The sequence below is a fragment of the Plectropomus leopardus genome, chromosome 10 (assembly GCF_026936395.1).
Source record: "Plectropomus leopardus strain MGB_pleo_1.0 chromosome 10, ASM2693639v1, whole genome shotgun sequence".
NCBI classification, from domain to species: Eukaryota; Metazoa; Chordata; class Actinopteri; order Perciformes; family Serranidae; genus Plectropomus; species Plectropomus leopardus.
In genome coordinates, this window is record NC_142185.1 from 14,679,351 (window position 1) to 14,702,606 (window position 23,256).

Genomic DNA, 23,256 nt, shown 5'->3' on the forward strand with positions numbered 1-23,256 from the left:
GAGTAGTTTATTTGTCCAGAACTGTAGCTTATGACCAAAAACCTGCAAAATTAATGACATGCTCCTTTGTGTTTTGTCCTAAATAGTAAAGGTTAGCTTGTTACCAGGATGAACTAAGATGGTGAACGTGAAAAACTTAAAGGTCCCATATTGTAAAAAGCCAGATTTCCATACTTTTTGTTATAATTATAATACAGGTATAGTTGGTATATAAATACAGTGGTATCAAAATGCTCAATGCACAAAGAAAGGCACACAGTCCATATTCAGAAAATGTTCCTTTAAATGAGAAGTCAGGACTTCCATGAAGTTGTGCTATTACAACTACACTATATAAAGGTAGGAACTGCCGTTACAGTCATTCCCTGACTGCAGTGACAGTGTAGAGACGCTAAGAGCACAGATGTGGAAGACCTGGAAACACTGACACATGGATGTAAACACTTGGTCTTGTTAGGATATTGCATACTAGCACAAAATGTACAAAACACCTGTAAAGCAGCAAAGTCACTTATTTCAAACAAAATTAATTTCATCAGATGTCGACCACAATAAACTGTCATGAAAAAGATTTTATGCTAAATTTTATACTATAAATCAGTTATTACATAATAAAATCCAGATACAAAGCCATTTTGCCATACATTTTTATTGATGTATACATTATGTACAATAATAAGTTATATATACAGTTATACTTTGGTTCTGTGATGAATTTGTGTGTGTTTCTATATGTTCTACTATACTGTATGTGCTACTGAGGTAAGTAATCCATGTTTGGCATCAGCATAATACATATCAGACAAGATTTTGCCTGTTTTGAAATCAGGGCTTGGGTCCATTTCATTTCAGTTCAATCCACCAATTACATTATTTACAGAAATACAAAACATCATAAAAACAACTAGTCAAACCTGTTTTGAATTGGATTTCACGAAGACAGCCCTGCTCTTAGAAGGCAGTATATTGAAATGTGAGCTTTTTTGTTTGCATTGACAGGAGATATTTCAGCATAAAAGATCTAAATACATGCTTGATAAACATGCACATTAATTAATTTAAGTACTGGAGTCCAGCCCCAGAGTTTGCAATGAAAAATATGAACAAAAAAGCAATAGAGAAAGAACTTGGCAGTGGGTGATGTGTTTGATTTTGTGCAGAGCTGTCATGGGGCATTACGCTGACAGCATCAGACTTCAGATAAAGATCAGTCCTATTCCTGAGAAGTGAGATCAAAGTAAGTCTTGGCATAGAATATTGGTAAATTTAGGGCTCACTGCTGAGTTTTCAAGCTTAAACTGCTAGAGAAAAGCAGGACGGTGACCTATAGCATCTCACCTGTTTACATCATCACTTTTTAGTTGAGCTAAAATAAGCATTAATGCCCCGCCATCACAGAGTTTAAGGTGATGCTTCTCAGAGCCACCCTAAGCCTTGCTAGATACAGCACGTAACTGACTTCAGCTGCTTTTCAGAGATGGACGACCCACACAGCTGCATATTGTTCTCATTTGCCATATTGGTCCCATAGGGGAGAGGGGAGCTTAAATCCTGTCTGAGCATGACTGAGCCGACCACAAAAGCTGAGTAAGGTCAGACATTAAGGGACGACCGTAGAGCTGCTTCCACCACGACCGGCTGCATTCTTGCACTGTTCACAGTGCAGCAACCTCGGGGGCATTTAGTCATACCTCTGCCGTGGCATCCCTCTTTTTAATGCAGGGTTTTTTACAGATTTCCACTGGGCTTTCAGTCGTTAAGTGGCCCTAAATGCTTAATTGGGTGCTGGAAATCACAGGCACTTTGCACCCGCTCTGTAAACCACAACACTTCAGCCTATTAGAGGCCCGGGGAGCCACACGCCAAATAATTAGGGCTGGCGGCAGCACTAGACCGCAGCATTGGGGTAAAAGGGTAATGGGGGGGGATTATGAGGGGGGTCACAGACTGGGTCACCGCTGAGGAAGTAGTTGCAGTAAGAGAGTATGCAGGTCTGTGTGTTAAAGTTGCAGAACGTGGATGTGGATTTCGGCAGAAAATTAGCAGCAGAGTAATGCTGTATCCATGCACTGTATGGAATTAACACTAAAATAGTTCTAAAAAGTAAATTTTTCCATTTGCTGTGTTTTTATATAAATATTTGATTGAATTTCCTGTAATGTTATTTGCTTGTGATCAGTGTTTCCATACTTTAAACACACACAATATTCAAATCAACAGAGCTGAGTTGGTGTTTTCAAGGAAACATCACAGAATCAAGCTGAAATTGACATTAAAAAAACGTTCAGTTAAAAATAGTGACATAGTGTCTTTAGAAAATACTGTTCTGTAATGTTGTGTGTACGCTTCTGACTGGTGGCGAATCAGTAAGAGACACAGATTGTCACCAAAAGCCCAAAGTTCTTCAGCAAAATTTACCAGATGAAAGCTGATCTGTTTGATGTTTTAGTATTTCCAGCTGGGCATAATGATTGCATTTTAAGTAGGGAGCTCATATCTGCTGTCTTTCCTGCATGATGACAGCACAGCCAAAGGGCGCAGTTACAGTTATGAATGTTAAGTGATACTGCAGTTAAATAAGGTTGCTTTCTCAGTACGGACACAAACATCCAGTTGCATCAGCTCTGGGATTAAACGTAAGAATTTGGCCCTGATCAGAGGCATCAGTGAGAGGACAACTAAGAACCCTTCTTCATCTCACTTAATGTTGTGCCGGTGTGCCTACAAGACAGGCACTTAACTAGTACTGCTGCAGTGGAGCTGCTCAGTGCCCATTCAGATCAGCACACAACACATATTATGTTTTTGAACTGAACATTTTTCTCAAAAATGCGTCCAGCGCAAATTAATCTAGCATTTTTTGCCAAAAAGGCAAAATGCATTTCAGGAAGACAAAAATCTAATGTAAATAACTAATATTGATTATTTTATCCTTTCAGAAGAGAACAAAATCTGAAGTAACAAACCAGAGAATAATCTTTGGTGTTTGAGTTTTGTCTTCCTCAAATTCTAAAGCACTTTAGAAAGAGCATTAAGGCCGTATGAAGTATTTTAAATTACTAGCTTCCTGACAGAGAAAACCCATGATAGTAAAGAAAGGATTGTACATGGGGAGCTCCAGCTGACATTCTTCATGTGAAGGGGGTAAGGTGTGTACTGTATATATTGGCTGTCCTCCTTTGCAGTATCTGTCCTTACATCGTGTATACTGTAAGGCATCCAAATCTTTCAAGTCTCTGTTCCACCACATATTTAGACGCTGGCACAGCGCTGAGATGGAGATGGGCATGGGGATGAACAGACCAATTGGCTGTGAAAACTGCTGTTGCCTTGTCGACCGGCAGCCGCCGCCATCTCACCACTGCCCAGCACATCCGAGCAGAGCGACTCAACGGCGTCCAGCCTCTCGATTTGTACCAGCCTTGTCAGGAGGTCAGGGATGCTGTAGCCCGCCGTGCTCACTCTCTCAAAGAGCTGCAGGCCATCACTCATGCCACCGATCTCGTCGCGCTTTAGCCCAAAGCTCTCGGCCAGGTGCCTCCACGTCTTCACCACGGCCGCCTCGCTGCTGTAGGAGGAGCTCAGCATGCGGCTGGTCTTCTCCAGACAGTCGAAGGGAAGCTCTGTGGGGCTCAGGCCTGGAGAGTGACAGGAGTGTTAGAAGTGACTGAGTATTAAGGGTCCTCTATACTCCCCTACATACCAGAATAGATACATTCATATGTTTCGAACATTGTAATCGTCACTGCCCTCATACTTCAATGCATCCTTTATGATAGCGTAGATACAGCCAATAGATGGCACTAGAAGTCAGAGCCAAAAGTTTCACACACGACAAATGAGGCAACGATGGAGGAGACTATCATAATGTACCTATTAAAGAAGCCAGTGTTGTAGATGGTGGTGATCTGTGAGGCTGTTAAACACATTGCAACATTTGGAAAGAGAATTTTCTTTTTCACAAAATTGTCAATTCATTCCATTCAGCTGCTTTTTAAATGTCTTTGTTGTCTCTTATGGACGTATCGTACTTGAACTACACTACACTGCTCCTTGCGATTTCTGGTGGTAGTACTCTGTTTTGTCCCTATCCAAAAGCTTCAGAAAAAGTGCACAGATATGAATCAAATGAACACAGAGTACATACAGAATGCTCCATCTATGCCAATATACATGTCTAACATTGAGCACAAATAAGCCCTTACACAAACATACACCATTACATTAATTGCGTTTTTAGCTATGCTAGTGGCACGGCTAGAGGATGGTAGTGTCTGTCGGTTGTTAGGTTCACCACTTTGGTCCAGACTGAAAAATCATGATTAGTATTGGATGGATTGCAGTGAAATTTGTCACCAATATTCAGGGTTTCCAGAGGATATCCCAACAATGATTCCTCCTGTGTTTTTGTCCAATACTTAATTAATGACTAAATACTTGCAAAACTCAGCTGCCACTTTTGTTTAGTGCTGAATTTCAAATTTTAGCATGCTAATATGCTAAACTAAGATGGTGAACAATTCTGCATTTTGTTAACTTGTGGATCAATGTACTGTAAAGTGAGGTAATGATTAAGATTATTATGATTATTCTGGCAGCAGTTTCAATTCCTAAAGCAATTTTCTTAAAAATGACACATCTCAGTTTATACAAATAAGTCATTTTTTTAAGCGGAAAGAAGTATTAGGCACCCATAGTATTGGCAGAAATGAATGCTTCATTATCTAGGCTTGGTGAGATGCATATGTGCATGTGTATAACAGAGACTTACCCTCTGTTACATTGCAGGCTCTAGCATACAGATCCAGGATCTTTTTCCTTCGACTTTGTAGAATCTGTGTGAAAAAAACAGAATGTGATTTCCAGATGAAACTGATCTGTGGATCTGTTCACAATCAAATCTTTTTTACTCTACTAATGTATTAAAAGCCTCGGCTTCCTACCCCCGGGGTCTTATTGTTGTTGTTGACTGCATTTACACTGCTGATGTGGTTAGAGTTGGCGAAGTGGTTAACATTGGCGATGTGGTTGGGACTCTGGAAGTTGTTGGCCTGTCCGGCTGCAGTGGTGGGGGATGCGTTGCAGGCACGTTCGCGCTCTAAGAGGCCCAGTGAGAGCAGGCAGAGGTCAGGCTTGTTCCCCAGGTTGACAAGGCACGGGTTGGGGTTGTTGGTTTCGGCTGATCCTTGCTTATCAGACCCAGCCTCCTCATCGCTGTCCATGCTACGGCTTAACAGCTGCTCATTCTCTGATGACGCATCATTTTCACTGCATAGACAAACACACACACGAATATGAATATGTTTACATGTGCACATACTCATCGGTTTCCCATGAAACACTATGGTCTCCCAGGATAAGGTAGAGCTCCTAGACATTAGCTCGTAGCATCTTGTTTGCTTAGTCTGAACAAAAATTTAGGTTGAATTAGAATAACCGCCTCACAGTTGTATGCCTCTGTCAAGCTGCAGTTTACATCCTTGTCTGTGAAAACGTGAATGCTTCATACACATTTCCCTGGCAGCACAGAAGATTTTTACAATCAGCACAGGTGTCAAGGTGGGCACCCAAGATTATTGCCACCAATTTAGTATTTAAATGTTCCCTTTTTGTTCTTGAGTTTTGACGTTTTGGCCAGAAAAGTGTTTTTGCAAAACATTATGTTGCCACAGTGAAACTGACCTTTGACCTTTTGGATGTAAAATGTCCTCACTCCATCATTTTATACTATTAGACATTTGTGTGGAATTTTTACATAATTCACATATGAATTGTGAGGTGACAGTGACCTTGACCTTTGATCTTCAAACGCCCAATTCTAACCAGCTAATTCTTGAGTTTGAGGGAATGTTTGTGCCGAATTTAAGGAAATTTCCCCAAAGGCTTTCTTGAGATACTGCATTTACGAGAATGAGACAATAATCACAATGACCTTTACCTTTTACCTATGACCACCAAATTCAAATCGGTTCATCGTTGAGTCCAATTGGACATTTGTGCCAGATTTACAGAATGTTCCTTAAAGCGTTCTTTAGATATCATGTTCATAAGAATGGAATGGACGGCTATATGGAAACCCCAAAAAAGCAAAAAAACAATGCCTTTGGCTGTGGCTATCGTCAGCGTGATGGCTTAAAACAATAAATTGTAGTTTTACGGTTCTTGAGTGCTGGACTTTATTTTGAACACGCGCTTTGACTTTGGTGAACTCTAGAGGAGCTGGTTGTCAGATTTTATTACCTTTCGACAGAGCCAAGCTCTCCACCTGTTTCAACAATTTATGTTAAACCAACATGGGTGTTAGCTATAGCTTCATATTTGCCATACAGATGTAATAATAAACTAAATGAGCATTTTAAAACTATGTCACAATCACAAAACTCTATTAAGTCTTAAGAAGTCCTACGGCGGTTAAAAAAAGTTGTGTTTTGTCCCCCCTATTTGTATAACCAAGAGTAGGCTACAAATTAGAACCATCTTTGAGTCTCACACAGTACAATTCAGCAGTAAGCAACCTCAATAAAAGTTGGATAAACACCTCTATAAAGCAATAAACCTTTATAAAGGTGAGGTTCCTTGCAGGTTTTTTGTATAAGACTACATTAGTTTCAGCTATCTGAGAGTAATCGCTTATACTGTCACTCCACTCACACTCTGCAGCTTTGCACTTCGATATATCCATGCATATGCACATATGCGCTCTCGGAATAATTCTGCAATATGCGCACTTTTTCTGTGGCATCACATGATTAAAAGGTGTAAGTGACATTTAATGCACACAGGATGACTTTGTGTCTTTGCAAACTGAAAGAAACTGAACGGACAATTGAAAATGAACTTGTAGAAGAATGCTGTTGTTGTTGCCATAGCTGCTGGTGTTTCTAAGCTGTTCCTGTGATTGACTGAAATAGCCCAGCATTTTACAATATGATACCATGTAATATCATTTGATTACCCGTCCTCTTCCTCCCTACGTCTGCTCTGGATTTTCTCCCGAAAGCACCTTGTTGACAGAGATGCTCACAGAATGCCATTGTTTCCCAGTCCCACGCTCTTCTCCTGAACGCACACACACAAGATGGCATTGTTTCCCGGACATCTAACACCCACTCTGGCAGCTAAAGCCGTGAGTTAGCACATCCTCTGGCATGCTGCTATACCACACTGTTTACTGCTATTGATGCTTGAGAGAGAGAGAGAGAGCCTGTGTGTGTTTGTAACCCCCTCCCATTTATTGGATCAGCGTATTAATCTAAGCATGTTCACTATAGCAGTAACAACAGTAGTATTGGAGCACAATGGCTCACTGTAGGTTCATGTGCAATACTGTCTGTTATCATGTATTCACACATTTCCCTCTGCCCCTAGCTTCTATAAAGCAGCTTTGTCTGCGCGTGAATGGTGAGATGTATGCAGAAAGACCAAGGTGAGAAAACTGATGTTCTTTTGTTGTCTGCCAGAACGTGCTCTCACCTGGTGGTGGTTTTTGGCAAAGCCTCGAATAAATACCCCTATCCGTGTTGACACCTACCCCCTCTGCCCTTCTCAGTGCTTGCTAGGCTTCAGGGCTCATCTAAAGTACCTCACCGCCCCCCAAACCCACCTCTCTGCCTGCTCCAAAGCCACATAATGACTCTGCTTCATTATAAAACAAAAAAACCTCGACTTGCTTTTTACATGCCTTATACACACACACACACACACACACACACACGCATACACACATTTACGTAGACACAGCAAAAAGCAGGCCAGCAGCAATGATGCTACTACTGCAGTGACTTGTTCTGTGGTGGCCTAATTATCGGCAGATGCTGAAAAAATGATAAAAGCTCCTCTCTGTTGTGCGAAGCCTCTGTGACGCCACATTCAAATGCAAACACACACACACACACACACACACACACACACACACACACACAATGCACACTCATAGATAAGAACACACTGGTTTATGTAAGTATATATAAGCATAAATATAGTTATCATGGATAGACACACATACCCTAAGGTTAGTATAACAAAAATACATACACAGCCAGTTTACCATTTTCTATTGTAAATTAAAATGCTGGTGAATAAAAATACACTTATGATGGTTTTAAGAGCACTAAATAATGTAGCAATCTGGAGTATTAGTGATAAGAAACAACTCAACCACTGTCGTAGTGGGGAGAAAAGTGTGACTTATTAAGCAGGGCCCCAATGGGAGGTGGGCCCTTGAAAAGCCTGGGATCAAAAGTTTGCAGTTTTATTTTGAAATAATTTGTGCCATTACTAAGTAGTAAATTAAATTGGCTGAAAAAAAATTCAGTTGGACTATTGAACTGATGGAAAAAAAAAGGAACCTTCCTGAGGCCCCTCTCACCCCTGTATCATGCAAATTGGTTTAGTCCACCCCTAAACAAAATGCAGCTAGAGCTTTCCACAAAAAGGGAAAATCACGGTTCCAAGAAAGAAAGAAATTAAAGGGAAATAATGCAAACTGACTTAACAAAGAAAATCTCGAATGGTGCAGGAGAGAGGCATGGATCAAGAGAGAATCTGCAGAGTGCCCACAGAGACTGCTTATGCATAGGGCCTAAAATTTGGGGCCTTAGTGGATGTATTAAAAATGAGTAGTGGTCAAGCTAAAGAAGAGACATTTTTTTGATTTGTTAACCTTTACTACAACTTAGCCCTTCATGTTTTGTAAACTCTGCATTGCTGATCTCATAACATGCTTGATGTCAGTTTGTCAGATCTTAGTTCATTCAACCAGAGAGTAGCGATGAGGTAAAGTTGTTTGTGAATCGGATGTGTCTCTCACCTTTTTACCGTCTTCTGAGGAGCAGCTTTTAGTTTGTCAAACTCGTCTTTCTCTGAGTAGATCACCACATTGTCTAAAAGAGAAAAAAGAGGATATAGAGGGTTTTTTTCCCTTTAAGTTCCTTTCACAAATACAGATAATGTAGAGAGAAGTCAGTTGTCAAAACAGTACAAATACGAATAAATCTTAAAGGAGTTCGGCCAGCCTCAAGTGGCCATTAAAGGAACTGCAGTTTTTGGCACTTCCACGTTGGTTTATTTTTCCACCCCAGAGGTTGCCTTTTGGATATTGTGCATGAATGCAAAATTAAAGCTCTAAAACTAATACAAATTAAAGATCAAACCTACTTTTGTTAACAGATGTTGGCATGAGCTAAAGTACCCTAAAGACAAAAGGATCCTGAGGGCGAAAAAGATGTATAGCTCAAACAGGAACTGCAGCTGAAGTGATGTATAAAATGATTACAGTGACTATTATGTTAAATTGCACTAACATCTTGGATACTGATGGGGATAGACAGCGTAATGAGTGAATACCTAAGTGGAACAAATGCTGCGTGTGTGTATGTTAGAAAGTGTGTGTGTGTGAATTTTAGCGTCTGTGTCTTTCATCTCACAGCCTTATTAACTCAGTGTCTACATGAGTGACAGCTAGCTCCGGTTGAGCTCCGAGCAATGGGCTTCTCTCCCACACACACACACACACACACACACACACACACACACACACACACACACACACACTCACACACACGCTCATTGTAGCCAAACAGTGAGTAACAAAGCAGACATTTATTTTTTAATCATACTTTAACTACTTAATGATGTTTTTTTTAGCGATTACATTATTGAGTCCACTACCTCGTTGTACAACATAATGTTTTTGTGGCCGCAGGTACAGCAAGTGTGTGTGTGTGTGTGTGTGTGTGTGTGAGTTCGCATCCACACCACATGTAAGTGGTTAGTCAGTCAGTCTGCGAGTGAAATTGAACAGAGCATCATTGTCAGGAGAAATGGCGCCTAAAGCAACGTATGGCTTTAGCTTTGGAAGCGTCACATTCCACCGTGATGCACTCATCATACTGCAGGTCTGACAGTGCACACACACAGACACACACACAAGTACACACTTGTATTTGCATATATTATCCTCCATGCTTCATAAATATGCTCATACGTATGGGACTGCCATGGAGAACCAACAGTATTAACATTTAGATAGGATTTGGTTTGTTTGATTACATATTTAATTTCGACTTAATCATTCTCGCATTGGTTGTTGTGGGACATATCTTAACTTGAAGCGTCCCATAATACATACATACTTGCGACTACAGAGACTCTTCTCCCCAAAGTACAATTCTAAAGGAAACCCTTTTTTTCTGTTTGACATTGTCGCAATTTACAGCTTCAAAACAATATATTTTCTGAACCCAGAACACTACAGGAAAGTGTAGGAGAATACATTTGTGAATGTAAAATTGTCCTTAAGATTAGTGGGTCTCAAACTTTTTTCTGTAATGTACCCCCTCTGAAATATTTTTTCAGCCAAGTACCCCCTGTCCAGCATATTCTCAGCCAATACAACAGCGGCTGGAAGTAGCAGGTCTTCAACTATGGTGATTGTTTTTTTTGGCTTTAGCTACTAGCAAAGACACTGCATAAGAGGCCTCCAGGGCTTTGGCTGGTGTTGTGGAGACCTTTCGCATCGTGTCATGTGATGGTTTGAAGTCAGAAAGTTTCCTCTTAAAAAAAGCTCCAGTGGCTTTCCAAAATGACATCCATGTTTTCTGGTGAGATGCTGCTGCAGATGTGCTGGCTTCATGCTACTGTTAGCTAATTTCTCCCCACAAAAAAAACACAATGCCCTGGGTGGGCTGCAACTCGTGGATGTAAATCCCATTAAAACATAATCTTCTGCATACTGACAATATTTCGTCGATTATGGTTTCGCCTTCTTTGTCACTTGTGTTTATGTGTTTTCAGCAGCATTTCTGCAACGCATCAGCCACGACTACATTGGTCTGTCTTGATGGCGGCAAGTAATTGATTGACGGGTGATGGCATTTGACAGGGTGGGTCAAACGATCCTAGTGTGCGGAGAGTCTGGGTTTTTTAAAGATATTGAAATTGAATATGAAGTATAAAATTCTGTATGTGAACTTAGATTTATATTTTTACTTAACTTTTTATGATATATTTATTTTTTAGAAGTTATTCATGTCTGCAGTTTTTTAAAATACATTTTTTTAAAAATCTCATGTACCCCCAGGGGTAGTTAAAGAGAAACAGTACTTTAGATAATAGTGTTAAAGCTAATAGAATAAGCCAGACATACAGTTACCTGAATAAATATTATAAATAAATACTCTAATACTGTAATCACCGCTGGGTGGTATCTGATCTTAAAGTAGATCTTAAGTCAGTCGTGTGCTGTGTCAGAGTGAACATTTTCGAGTAATTTATATATGTATATGTAGTTTGTTTTCTTACTATAATTATGGTGCTTTGTGTGTCTTTGTACAGTTTGGAGTGTGTTTTCAAGTAGTTGAAGTTCAGGGCTCTCTTTTGGGAACTGTGAGCAACATGCAGGAGACGTTTGTGGAAACATGGAAATGATCATTTTGTGACCGTTGGCCTGTTGTTGTTTGTTTTTTTTTTTACAGATATGAAGGCACTGAGAATGTTAGGGAGGAAAGGACAGATGGTCTGCTCATAAACAGTCACAACATTATTGTATGTCCATGCTTTACTTTGTTTCTGCATTTTATCTTTTAACTTTTTGAATAACAAAGGAAATATCTGACAGTTTGTAGTCCATATGCTCTCAATAAGTAAATTACACAGTAACAACAGCTACTTTTATTGTCAAGTCGTGTTGGCTTTTACTGCCCACCCTTGATTTGAGAATGCAAAAAAATAAATTATTTGTATGGTAAATTTTAATATGTATTCAATGAGCCCCTCACCGGCTAACTATGTTAGTTATTAAATAGATTTTTGTTGCATTACATTTATGTGCATTTTAATAATAACTTTTTTGCATAAACTTGGATCAAAGTCCTTATTCCGGTGGCCATGCATATGGCCAAAAATGTGAATAATGTTAGAATCATGCATACAAGGATATAAGTAACAAAATTAGTCATGTTTCGTGTAAACATCATATTAGGTATACAATTAAAATAAGGATACTAGCGTGCATGTAAACAAGACTCCTAATTATAGAATACAGATGGGAGATAAGTCAGTTCGTGAGAGACATTAAACAGGAAGTCATTAAGAAGCTTATGTGCTTGAGCTCATTCTTTATTAAGTGTGTGTGTGTGTGTGTGTGTGTGTGTGTGTGTGTGTGTGTGTGTGTGTGTGTGTGTGTGTGTGTGTGTGTGTGTGTGTGTGTGTGTGTGTGTCTCATGTCTCACCAGGGACATCTTTCTTGTCTTCCTGTTTGCTGGTCTGAGCTTCCACTGCCTTCACAACTTGTCCGGAACAACAGGCTGCAGACACACACAAACAAACACACACACAAGGAGCGTCATGCAACACAAATATATCAGCCTTTAAGATGATATTGTGTGTGTCAATGTTAGTCTGTCCGTCTCACCCTGGCCACTCGGTTTGGCCTTCAGGATATAAAACATGATGATGAGGACGATGGCGATGGCCATGATGAAAATGGTTGACATGGCGATAATAAGAGCCGTTGCTAGGTGACCTTGTCCAGTGGAATCTGAAACATTGCAGTGAAGTAAAGTAATATCAATGTTTTGTGTATGTTTTTATTATTTTAATATTTATATGTGTTTTAAAGAGAAAAATATAGCCTAGGCAATCGATAGTATTAGATAGGGATAAATCTGTCTGATACTGATATCAGATATCTGGGCAGATACTGACAATAATAGCTTGAGGGGATATCAGTGCAGCCAGTCTTATCAATTCATTGTTTACATCTGATTACACATGCGCATACTAGGTCATGTTTCAGCAGCACACGGGTAGACCGCATAGTCGAGGATGCTAACAACAAACAACGTTGACTGTTTGAAGGTATTTCAAATTTACATTTATGTATTTTTTAAAATGTTTTTGTTTTTACACATTTGGAAAGGCGTGTTTTAGTCAAGCCTGATATTGCCTTACACACATAAGAATGATGCCCGTCACTTCCACACAGTGAGGCATAGAGCTTATCAGTTAAACACTGGTATCAGATCGGTACTTGTTATTGGCAAATACCCTAAGCCCAGTTATTGTATCAGAAGTGGAAAAGTCAGATGGATGCATCCCTAGTGAGATGAAGCTTGTATGTAGGTGTCTGTCTGTGTGTGTATTTGTGTGTACCTTTATGTGGATGAGGGAACACAGTGGTGCTGCCGGGGTTAATTATAGGTTTTTCTCTTGGCCCGATGGTTGACATTTGACCTGTGAAACACACACACACACACACACAGAAATGTACTTTCAATCATAGTTCATTGATTGTAGATAAGTGAAAATATTTTTTGACCTATTGTTTGCCAATATATCTATTACAAGCAAGATGTTAGCTACTATCAGAGGGCTAACACACATAGTTTGATGAAGGGAATAGTTAAACATTTGTCAGCACCTGCCCTTTTTAAGACACCTAAAGGCTTCAACATTCAAGAGTGGGGTATTTACTGACCTAGAATATGTTATAGAACAAAACTTGAACATCTCTAAAGCTTGTGTTAACCACAGACCTTCTTTAAGGCATCACACAAAAAAGTATTTTAATAAAAACAAAACAAAAAAACCCCAATTAACTTCAAAATGAAGGAACCAGATGTGCAAAATTACAAACTAATTTTGCAGGTTTAGTACTAATTTCTTCACCACTCTATGAAGTATGGACAGAAAAGATGTTAGATGTAAATTACTGAGCTTAAGAGATGCTTGTGGTGGATTTTGTTACTTTTGCTAAACCAGCTGCTGGCTTTATAATCATACACACATGACAATTCTATTGATTTTTTCTTTCTAATTTTAAGGTAAATCAGCATATTTTAAAAAAAAAAGGAAAGACAAAAAAATTATCCCTTTATAGTTGGATTAATGATGCACCAATTTGCTTCAGAGATGATGCAGCTTTACAGATTGGTTGAGGGAAAAAGCACCAGAAATAACATCCGCCATAAATATTTGTCACTGGCAGAGGCAACATGACATCTGTCATTGGTTATGGCATGTTAGCCTTGGCCTTGCGTTTTATTGACACCCCCCCCCCCCACCCCCCCAACAGTGTTCCATGACATCATTTTGCAAGCTTTCACAAAAGCAAATAATCTTGAATCCTAAAATTTACCACTGACAGGCCTTCTCTCGCCACAGTAAACAAACTGTTGTACTGAGAAGTGTGGATGCAGGGAGGAACGCTCTCTGTCCACATCACTTTTTCTCTCTGTTCACTTTCCATCACCTCTCACCCCCCCTTCCCATCTGTCTCTTTCTCTGGATTATTCATCGACTGTGTTTCCTCTTTCCTAATGGAGCTGTAAACTCCTGGCAGCTCATAAATCACCTCTTTTAATCAGTCTTTTATTTCACAGAGTTGATACACTGTAGACCTCTTTGGCATGTGCCCTGCTGCTTCCCGTGGTCTCAGAGCCTAATGTCATCTCACACACACACAAACACACTCTCTCTCTCACACACACACACACACACACACACACACACACACACACACACACACACACACACACACACACACACACACACATCAGTGCCCTGTGGCTGCAGACATTAACTTGGGGTATGTGTTTACACTCTGGATAAGGATATGAGCCTGAACTGGAATTCTGTTTAGCGTCTTGCGGTTTCATCTCTTAATCATGTCTCGCAGGCTGAACTCACACTGCAAAATGATAATTCTGCAGGGCAATCTGGGAACTGACATCCAAACAAACTGAAAGGAGCAGAATTACAGCGCATGGGAGAGATAAAAAAACAATCAAAGCATTTTTGTTTGAGGTAAGAATTGTGAGCCGGGATGAAGCAAAGGTTAGCGTATGATAAATACTTCTGTGTGAAAATGTGATATCAAGCCACACATGGAGGAAAAATAAGACTCAAAAAGTGTTTTTACACTTGGTACAGTTTATGATTTCTGTTAATAGTGAGTTAAGCATTTATGGGTGTTGGTGCCCACTGAAAACAATGGCAATAGAAGTTAATAAAAATCAAAAGGTGACAGTAGAGATTGAGCGACAGTCTCGAAACGTCTGCCTGCCAAAGAGTAGCATCGGCACAAGCACTAACATGCTAATCATCCCTCTTTCTCATACCCACTGAAGTTTTAATTATCACACACACACAGAGAGCTAGGCAGGAGCCAGGGTAATTTACAGATTACATGGCGAGTGTCAGCCTGCCTTCACCCTGAGCAAGTAGAACTCCCAGCTTTCAGCTCCTTCTTTATTTACTGTCGGTGGGGTGCATTATTTTTATGTTCTCATCTAAAGAGGATTTAATTAAAATGTACCACAGCCTGAAAAAACACACAGGGATGGGTGGAGAAGACTGATTTTATCTTTTATTCAGACTAATAAAACTTATTTTAGAAAACTATACTGCATTTACAGCTTGTTCTGAAGAATTTTACAGTATAAATCCTTTCATATTTTTCATTGTCTGTTGTGCATCTCCTCATTATTTATTGTTATAACACACACAACTGCAATTACACATTTTTTACAGTTTTTTAAAGACTATAGATTGACAGGTGATTCTCATGAGAATCATTTATAAACACAAGAAGGTGTGCACTTTTACTGTCTGTCATTTTTTACGTAAATGGGTTTAAAGGCAAGCACTAACAGTCAAAGATCTCAAAAAATGGTTAAGTCTTAAAGTGAATAGTTGGACCTCTGAGAAATATGCCTAATTCTTTACTTGTCCAGAATGCATCTAATTTAGATGTAATCAGGCAATTAAATGGCTGTTTTCTGTGTTTTTTTTGTTTTTTGTTTTTTTCCTCCTTTTGAATGGTTAGGCAGGACCCGCCACACCTACTATTAGGTTCAACGGCCATTATCAGCCTATTTAAAGGGTGTCTGCATATCCAACATTGTGAAACTGTTGCAGTTTCGTTTTTGTTGGGTTACGTTAAACTGTGGGTAGGATTAGTCAAAAATATCATGGTATGTTAGTTAAAACAACTATGTGGTTTAAATTTATCAATGCTGACTTTTGGTTTCACATCAAACATGAAACGCACTCTCCTGGGTGAAAGTTCTGTGTTTGTTTAACTCATACAGCATCCCTGCCTACCACCCAATGCAGACTTTCTTGCTGTTTATAATACCTCACCTGACTTCCTCTTTGCTCCTGTCATAATGTTACAGCCCCAAGAGGTTGCTGCCTAATGATAAAAGTAAACGGCCATTTGATGGCATGATAATGTCCTTCTCAACCTAACCGTAAGTCTGGTATGCCCCTTCAAACCCATATCTATGATGCTTATTACAACAGTTAAACTGGCTGGAGTATTAGATCAGATGAGTGATGCCGCTCTGAACATCAAACTAAAGTCAGCAGGAGGTTAACAGGAGGACACAGTTAGTCTCTGTCCTATGCTTTTCAGTCTTTATAGTAAACTAAGCTCACTCAGCTGCTGTTTTGACCTTATATTGCACAGAAAGATATGAAAGTGGTATCAGTCCTCTCATCCAGCTCTCTGTAGGGAAAACGTGCATTTCTCTAGACATCCAACTGCTTTAAAAGTTGAAGTCTTCAAATAAGTCTGAATACAAGATGAAATTACTCGCCACACTAGTTGTGTTACATCATTCTGTATCTCTTATTTGCACTTCTTTACAGCATCGTTCAATCACTCATTTCCATGGAAGGGAGAAACAATTAGGGCGCTGTTGAAAAGCAACTGTTTGTTCATACACATACACACACATAAACTCTTGCTCCTACTACACACCCTCCCATCTGCAGGCCCAGGCTGCTTTTTGGGGTTTTCGTCTTTCAAAACACACTCATTAAATATGACACAATAACAGTACCATTTATTTCCGGCCTCTCCAATTACCGTCAAAGGGGGATTTGAGCAATTATGGGCCCATAAATATAATTCCCATAACAGTATGTATTTTTTTCATTTTTTGATCAATGTGATTTATTTGTCTCATGTGGACAAACACACTGAGGGCACAGCAGGGTGCTGAGAATATCCACCCCCAGCTCTGCAATAAGTACTCATCTTGACAAGTACTGAAAATTACTTAAAATGTGAAATGACATTGGAAGTCTGTTAATCTCACTGAAAGATAATTTTCAATTATTTTGACAATGATTAAATTCAGAGCCTGACTTTCAAACTAAATGGTTTGATAAAATGGACATTTTTTGGCCATGAAATCCCTTATCTACAGTATGAATTCTATTCAAATGGACTAAGCTCTAATATCTTACATTCATGCTGTTTTTTAGTTTGTTTTAAGCCTATATGAGGCTTTTTCATTTCGAAAAGAGGACACAAGAGGACAGTTAATTTAATTTTATAATGTATTTTCCTCTCTTTTCGCTATACAATTTACAGGAAGTGTCAAACTAACGCACAAAGATGTAGTTGTAGTGCAAATACCTGAAAAGTAGATGACAGGAGGCTAAGAAAGATGCATTTATATAAAATTTTTGTTTTGCATGATAAGTACTAAGAGAAAGAGGTGATCATTTAAAACTAATGGATGTGATATAAACGTTATTAATGCAATTTACATTTAAAAAATTGACTATTTGTTATTAGTTTTACACAAGCTAACAAGACAGGCCAAAGGACACACTGTGATGATTGAAAATGTATTCTAACTTATATTGGGACCCATTATTTAAATTCTGACAACTCACAAAGACTGTGTTGTAACCCTTTTTGCTCTCTGCAGCCTCATGAAGTTCAGCATCAAACTTGCTTACATACTGATTTCAATTTTAAATGAATTAATTTAATGAAAATTAAATTTCAAATTACATAAAATATGCAAAATATCGGAAACTTTTTTTTTTTGCTTGACTGCCACATGACAACATTCATGCTTTGTGTTGCAAGTGTAAGGAAATGTTTGTGAATTGTGGAGGCTGATGGTGAATGCAAAATGGAAAAATGGAGACAACCTCTGGTAAATATTATCGTCCAGAGATGTGGTCGCAGCAACAGTTGGCGCCATGCATGTGCACACAAATGCATGTACACACAGTGTCAGGTATGCAGGGTAATCAGTGAGGCAGTGAGGTTATGGATAAGCTGCCAAACACCCCTCAGGAGCCAGAAAAGCAGAGATGCAGGAAGGGGAAGGTGAAGAGAGGGTTGTTGGACTCCTTTGTGTCTCCTTTGTGTTCAGGGAGGACAGTGACCAGAGGGTCTGAAAGAACTCATCACAACTTCTGACCTTCAATTGTTCTCTCAAATAAAGTCTATGCTCCAACATCTGCTTTTACACAGCCTTTCCCCTTTTATTTCCTTTCATTCAGAGAGAAAACTTTTAATGTTTGGTAGCTTTGAATCCAGTGGAAACCATGTCTGTGTTTGGACAGAGAAAGCTGTGAAGATAAATGTTTAAAAAAGAAATAGAGGGGGAATTCATAGTTCAAAAGAGAAAGAAAGGTTTTTGGGACAGAGGTTGGAAGGGAGCGGAAGGAAGGGGGAGGGAGAAATTTAACAGTGAAGGGGTTGGTCTCACATTCTTTGGTGTTTCGTGGTGCGTTCTGGCAGGAGTGGCAGACCATCCCATAGAGGTTCCTGGGTCTGGTTTCCAGCATGTAATACCTAGGAGACATAAATTACATGAGTATAAACCAGTAACTTGTTCGTCTATATAATCCGGCTATGTTAGAGCTGGTTAGACTTAGTGGAGATAAAGGAGAGGTGACCATTTTTAAATAAAATCTGTCTTCAAGCACTATCAGCGAGCCTGGCAGGTGTGTATACGGTATGTGGCTTCCCTGTACCTTTTTGACATATTCTACCTACACGGTGCATAAGTATGGGCAAGCAGCGGAGGTGAAAAGTTTGCCTCTGTGAAGAAATGTGCATAATTGATGCCCTTAAGGCACCAAAGATGGCTTGGTACGCATTATCGCCCTGAGTCATGAAGCACCTATTAGAGTAAAGCCAAGAGAGAGTCTGTGGATGACTGGTGGTGGTACTAAATCATTTGAGCAGAATTTTTATGTGAGTATGTACATAATGTATGCAGTGTGCAGGTAATTAACTGATGCCTTCATATATCTGATGTGGTCGGAGAAACTGGTTCAGTCTTGTGCTCATGGACAATTCAGTTTTACAAGAACATAAGAGTTCATTAGTTGACAAAACGTCTGATTTGTTTGCTGGTTATTGATTTTGGATTTCTACCATTAGACATTAGTCACTGCATTTAAAATACTGATAGCTACACAACTACAAATGTTTAACAGATTTCAATTGTTGATGAATATGAGCAAACTATCTGATCATTTATGTTGAATATATTATTTCAGTGTTCCCACAAGATTTGTGGCACTAGCTGATGACATTCTGTATCCCCATGTTGAATCTGGGCGTTTATTTCAGGTCTGTGAAGCAGGCGGAGTATTTTTATTTTTTTTAAATGAATGGTATTTATATATTTCAATATTACTTCTAATGAACGGTCAATCTCCAAAAATATGAAATCAGTATGTGGCTGCAGATGTTTTAATTATGGTGTGCTGCCACAAATAAATAAATGGTCTTTTCAAAAGTTCTCAAGGTCATCTTGTTTCCTATGAAACAAGCATTATCACTGTAGCTTTAAAACTCGGTCTGCTACAGCTACTTGACAATAGTAATGTCAACTAAGAGTATCATCGGCCCACTGGGTTGTAGAGGGTAAATTAATCAATAACAAATCATATAGATGATGTTTTCTCAACTTCATGAGCCCCTAAAAATATTACATGAGCAATACTGTAGCAAATATTTAACAATTTTTGTATAACAGAAATTTTCTTATGTATTTGTATACATGTATTATTAATACATTATTAATAATATATCATAGATACTAATAAAGTATTAAATACGTTAATTGAACCTCATTGCTTAATAATGGCTTATGAACATTTATTATCTTTAAGTGCTACTGAAGGTGCTTCCAGGGAAAAAAGCAGAAAAACATGTCTGTCACGATAGACTCTTCTCATTTTCCTCCAGGTCTTTTACAGATACAGACTCTTACTGAACTTAAACGCTGCTGTTCAGGCCTGCTCTGTTCTGCATTGAACAGGTATGGACTCTGCTAAGTGCAGCAAACAACACCCATACATTGAGTACAGTGTATACAGTGCAGACACAGACACACACGACCAAACTCCTGAGCAAAAGCAAAAACATCCTGTAAAAGGAGACTGAGAGCCAAGAAAAGTAGAGCGCAGCAGGACAGCATCCTGACTGATGACAGGAGGAGGAGAATCATGAATCTCATCTTTATGCCAAATTCCTAGACTTAATTATATACTGCTCACATTCAATCATCATTTTAGTGAGCAAACATTTATTTGTGAAATATATTACGCAGCAGGAGATCTGAAACTGCCATTTAGCATGTTAAATGCTGTAAGAAAGATGTTCAGTGTTGACAAAGCGAGTTGGTGCCAACAGAGAGGCAAGAGGGGGAGTGATGGATTATGGGACAGAAAAGCAACTAAAAGGATGAGAGAAGGGTCTGGTAACAGTTTAACATTTCTGATTGACTTAATATTTTTAAGTGACAGGGGGTTGCATCCACAGCTGTCATGTGCAAATTAAGAATTTTAGGATTTAGAGCATGTTTGCACACAGGGTGGTCCATCCATGTCAACTCGTAAGTATACTATGCTATACAATACATGTCTGTTTCTACATGTACAATATATATATATATGTTCAGTATAAAGTCCACTGTGTATGTATGCATACAGGTGAATGTTACTGAATCTTTCTTTTATTATATGAAAAATATTACAAAACAAACTACAGATAAAACAAGAGGTAGCATCTTTTGACATAATTTGTTAATAACACTGATATAGTAGAAAAATTAAATGGATTTGAAAGTATCTGTCTAAATTATCACTCTCTTTGCATGCTCTGAAGTCAAAGACAATATTATATCTTTCATAATTTGTCATTTAGAAGCATCCTCTACCACTTTTTACCCGTGTACCTGTGGAAGAAAGTTTCCAAAAAAATTTTGAATCAAGTCTGGTGCCAACTTTTTCTGAATTTGCTCATGGTGTACAGTCTTGTTTGTGTGCATGTCAGAACATATTTTGCTGGTGTCTTTCTGTGAAATATGTAATCAGGACACTTTTGGTTATTTTAGGTAACGTTCATACAATATCTTTGTAGAAATCAACAATCTAATTAATTTCTGAGATAAATCAGGGTGCCATTAAAGGTACCCTGTGGAATTTTTGACCACTATTAGCAATGCAGAGGAGCTTTTTTTGCATAGTTTGTATAAAATAATGAACATAGCCCCCTTCATGTGGACTTTCATTATGATGCCTCAAGTTTGGAGCTACCCTATTGGTCAGAACAAGCTAAATGTACACAATGCTGGTTTTAAATACAAAAAAAAAGAATGGCTTTGCAGTTGTTTTGTGAGGAAGGACATGCATTTAATGCCATTTGGTAAATCAGTAAATTTGACACTGAATGTTAATGTTTATGTTAACTGAATGTTTAGGCATTGAACCTGCAAGCTGGTTCAGTGGCAGTGTTTTTTCAGTTCATTATTGTGTAGGAAATGCCAGTTAGCTTTTTGTTTTAAGCTGCATCGTAGCAAAGGGGTTTCAAGTGATGTATGAGGGTTATTGTCAGTTACCCTGGTAAACACGGTCCACACTCAGCGTCACTGTCCGGAGTGCCTGCCACACGAACAGTGGCTTTGTAGAGGGCGTCACAGTCTTTATGCCGTCTGCAGATCTCGTACTTCCCTTTGGAATATTTCCCTTGTGGGCACGGCACGCAGGCAAAGTCCTCATCCTTCACACCATAGCCACAGGTCTGCAGAACACACACGCATTCATATATTTGGTTAACACTTCGCTCCTACAGTACATGGGATATAATTCAATTTTAAATGAACTCAACGCCCTTCAGATTAATAGAATGATTCACTGTGCTGCACATTCAACAAAAGCACCCCCCCATACTCACGCATCTGTTTCTATCCATGTCCTTAACAAATCTGGCATTACTGTTTTGAGATGACAAAGGAGAGATCTGATTGGTCACAGAGGTCCCTATGTGTGTTTTTGTTTATGTGTGTGTGCGCAGCATGCCTGTTAGTGTTTAAGATGACCAACTCATCATTCTGTCTTCTAACATCAATCTCCTCCCATCTCAGCGTGTTTAATTCCTCACAGTGAGGAGGCCGAGCAACAGGCCACACACATACACACACACACACGTACAAAAACACACACATACAAAAACAAACTTTCTTTTTTGCTATTTCTCTTTTCATCTTTCATTTCCCTCTTACTTTCATCTATCTATTAAAACAAGCCTATGCCTCTTAGCTTTGGGCTACAGTAGACTTACAGAAATCTAATATTCCTTCCCTTCTGGGTGACGTCCGAAAGTCTCTGTGTGATTGTTTGATATAAAACTTTGCTGAGCTATCGGCAGGATCTTGTCGCTTTGGGTTAAAGCTCCCTTTGGATCTTTTGCACTCAGGATGGCCATAGCTCTGCTTCTGTTTGTTCACTAAAAGCTGCTCCGATTGAAAGCGTCTTTCCTTTCAAAGCAAAGTTGTCGCCTCTTTGAATCTAGCATATCATAAATCTTGGAGGTGGGGACTTGGAAAAGGACTAGAGGGGGATTTTCTGGCATTTTTGTTGCCTTTATTTTGAAAGTTGACAGTGAAGGGAAAGAAAAGGAAATGGGGGTGATGACATGCAATAGAAGTCCCTGGCAAAATCCAGCCAGGGAAGACGTGGTACATGTTAAACATCTTAAACCACCAGACCACAAGGTCTCCCCTGGGAGCATAGCCTCAATGTTGAGCAGCTTTGTCATATCATACGATCTGACTTGAAACTTCAATCCCCAATTCTATAATGTGTCCTCACCTCGACCATCTCTTTCATCACTTATTAAAAGTCAAGAAATCTGAACTATAAGTCTCCCCTCAGTGTTTATTTTCATGTAAATTAGCATGGAAATATAACCCAACTACATCACACACAATCTGGATACAAGATGCACTTTGAAAGCGTCCTTGGATGTCTTGTGTGATGTCTGTGTATGTGTGAGCGCATACTTTCTGAAGTCTCTGTTGTGAGGAGGAACCCTATGGTTATCCATTGATTAAAAGAGTGTCAAGAAACACACACACACATACACACATGCAGGGAAGTCTGAGGGGAATAAAATAACACATGAATTACAGACTGTGGCACCCAGAG

General features: G+C 39.2%; 1 protein-coding gene across 1 annotated transcript in view; it reads right to left on the reverse strand.

The window, feature by feature from the left end:
• Positions 1-633: 633 nt before the first annotated feature.
• Positions 634-23,256, reverse strand: part of edar (ectodysplasin A receptor) — a 42,600-nt gene continuing 19,977 nt past the window's right edge. The window contains exons 4-12 of the mRNA XM_042495136.2: positions 21,669-21,850; positions 18,522-18,607; positions 13,153-13,233; positions 12,413-12,538; positions 12,231-12,305; positions 8,810-8,882; positions 4,944-5,268; positions 4,772-4,835; positions 634-3,638 (exon numbers count right to left, since the gene is read on the reverse strand). Of these exons, the coding sequence (XP_042351070.2) occupies positions 3,253-3,638; positions 4,772-4,835; positions 4,944-5,268; positions 8,810-8,882; positions 12,231-12,305; positions 12,413-12,538; positions 13,153-13,233; positions 18,522-18,607; positions 21,669-21,850 (1,398 nt within the window). The 3' untranslated portion in view covers positions 634-3,252. The remainder of the gene's footprint in view (positions 3,639-4,771; positions 4,836-4,943; positions 5,269-8,809; positions 8,883-12,230; positions 12,306-12,412; positions 12,539-13,152; positions 13,234-18,521; positions 18,608-21,668; positions 21,851-23,256) is intronic.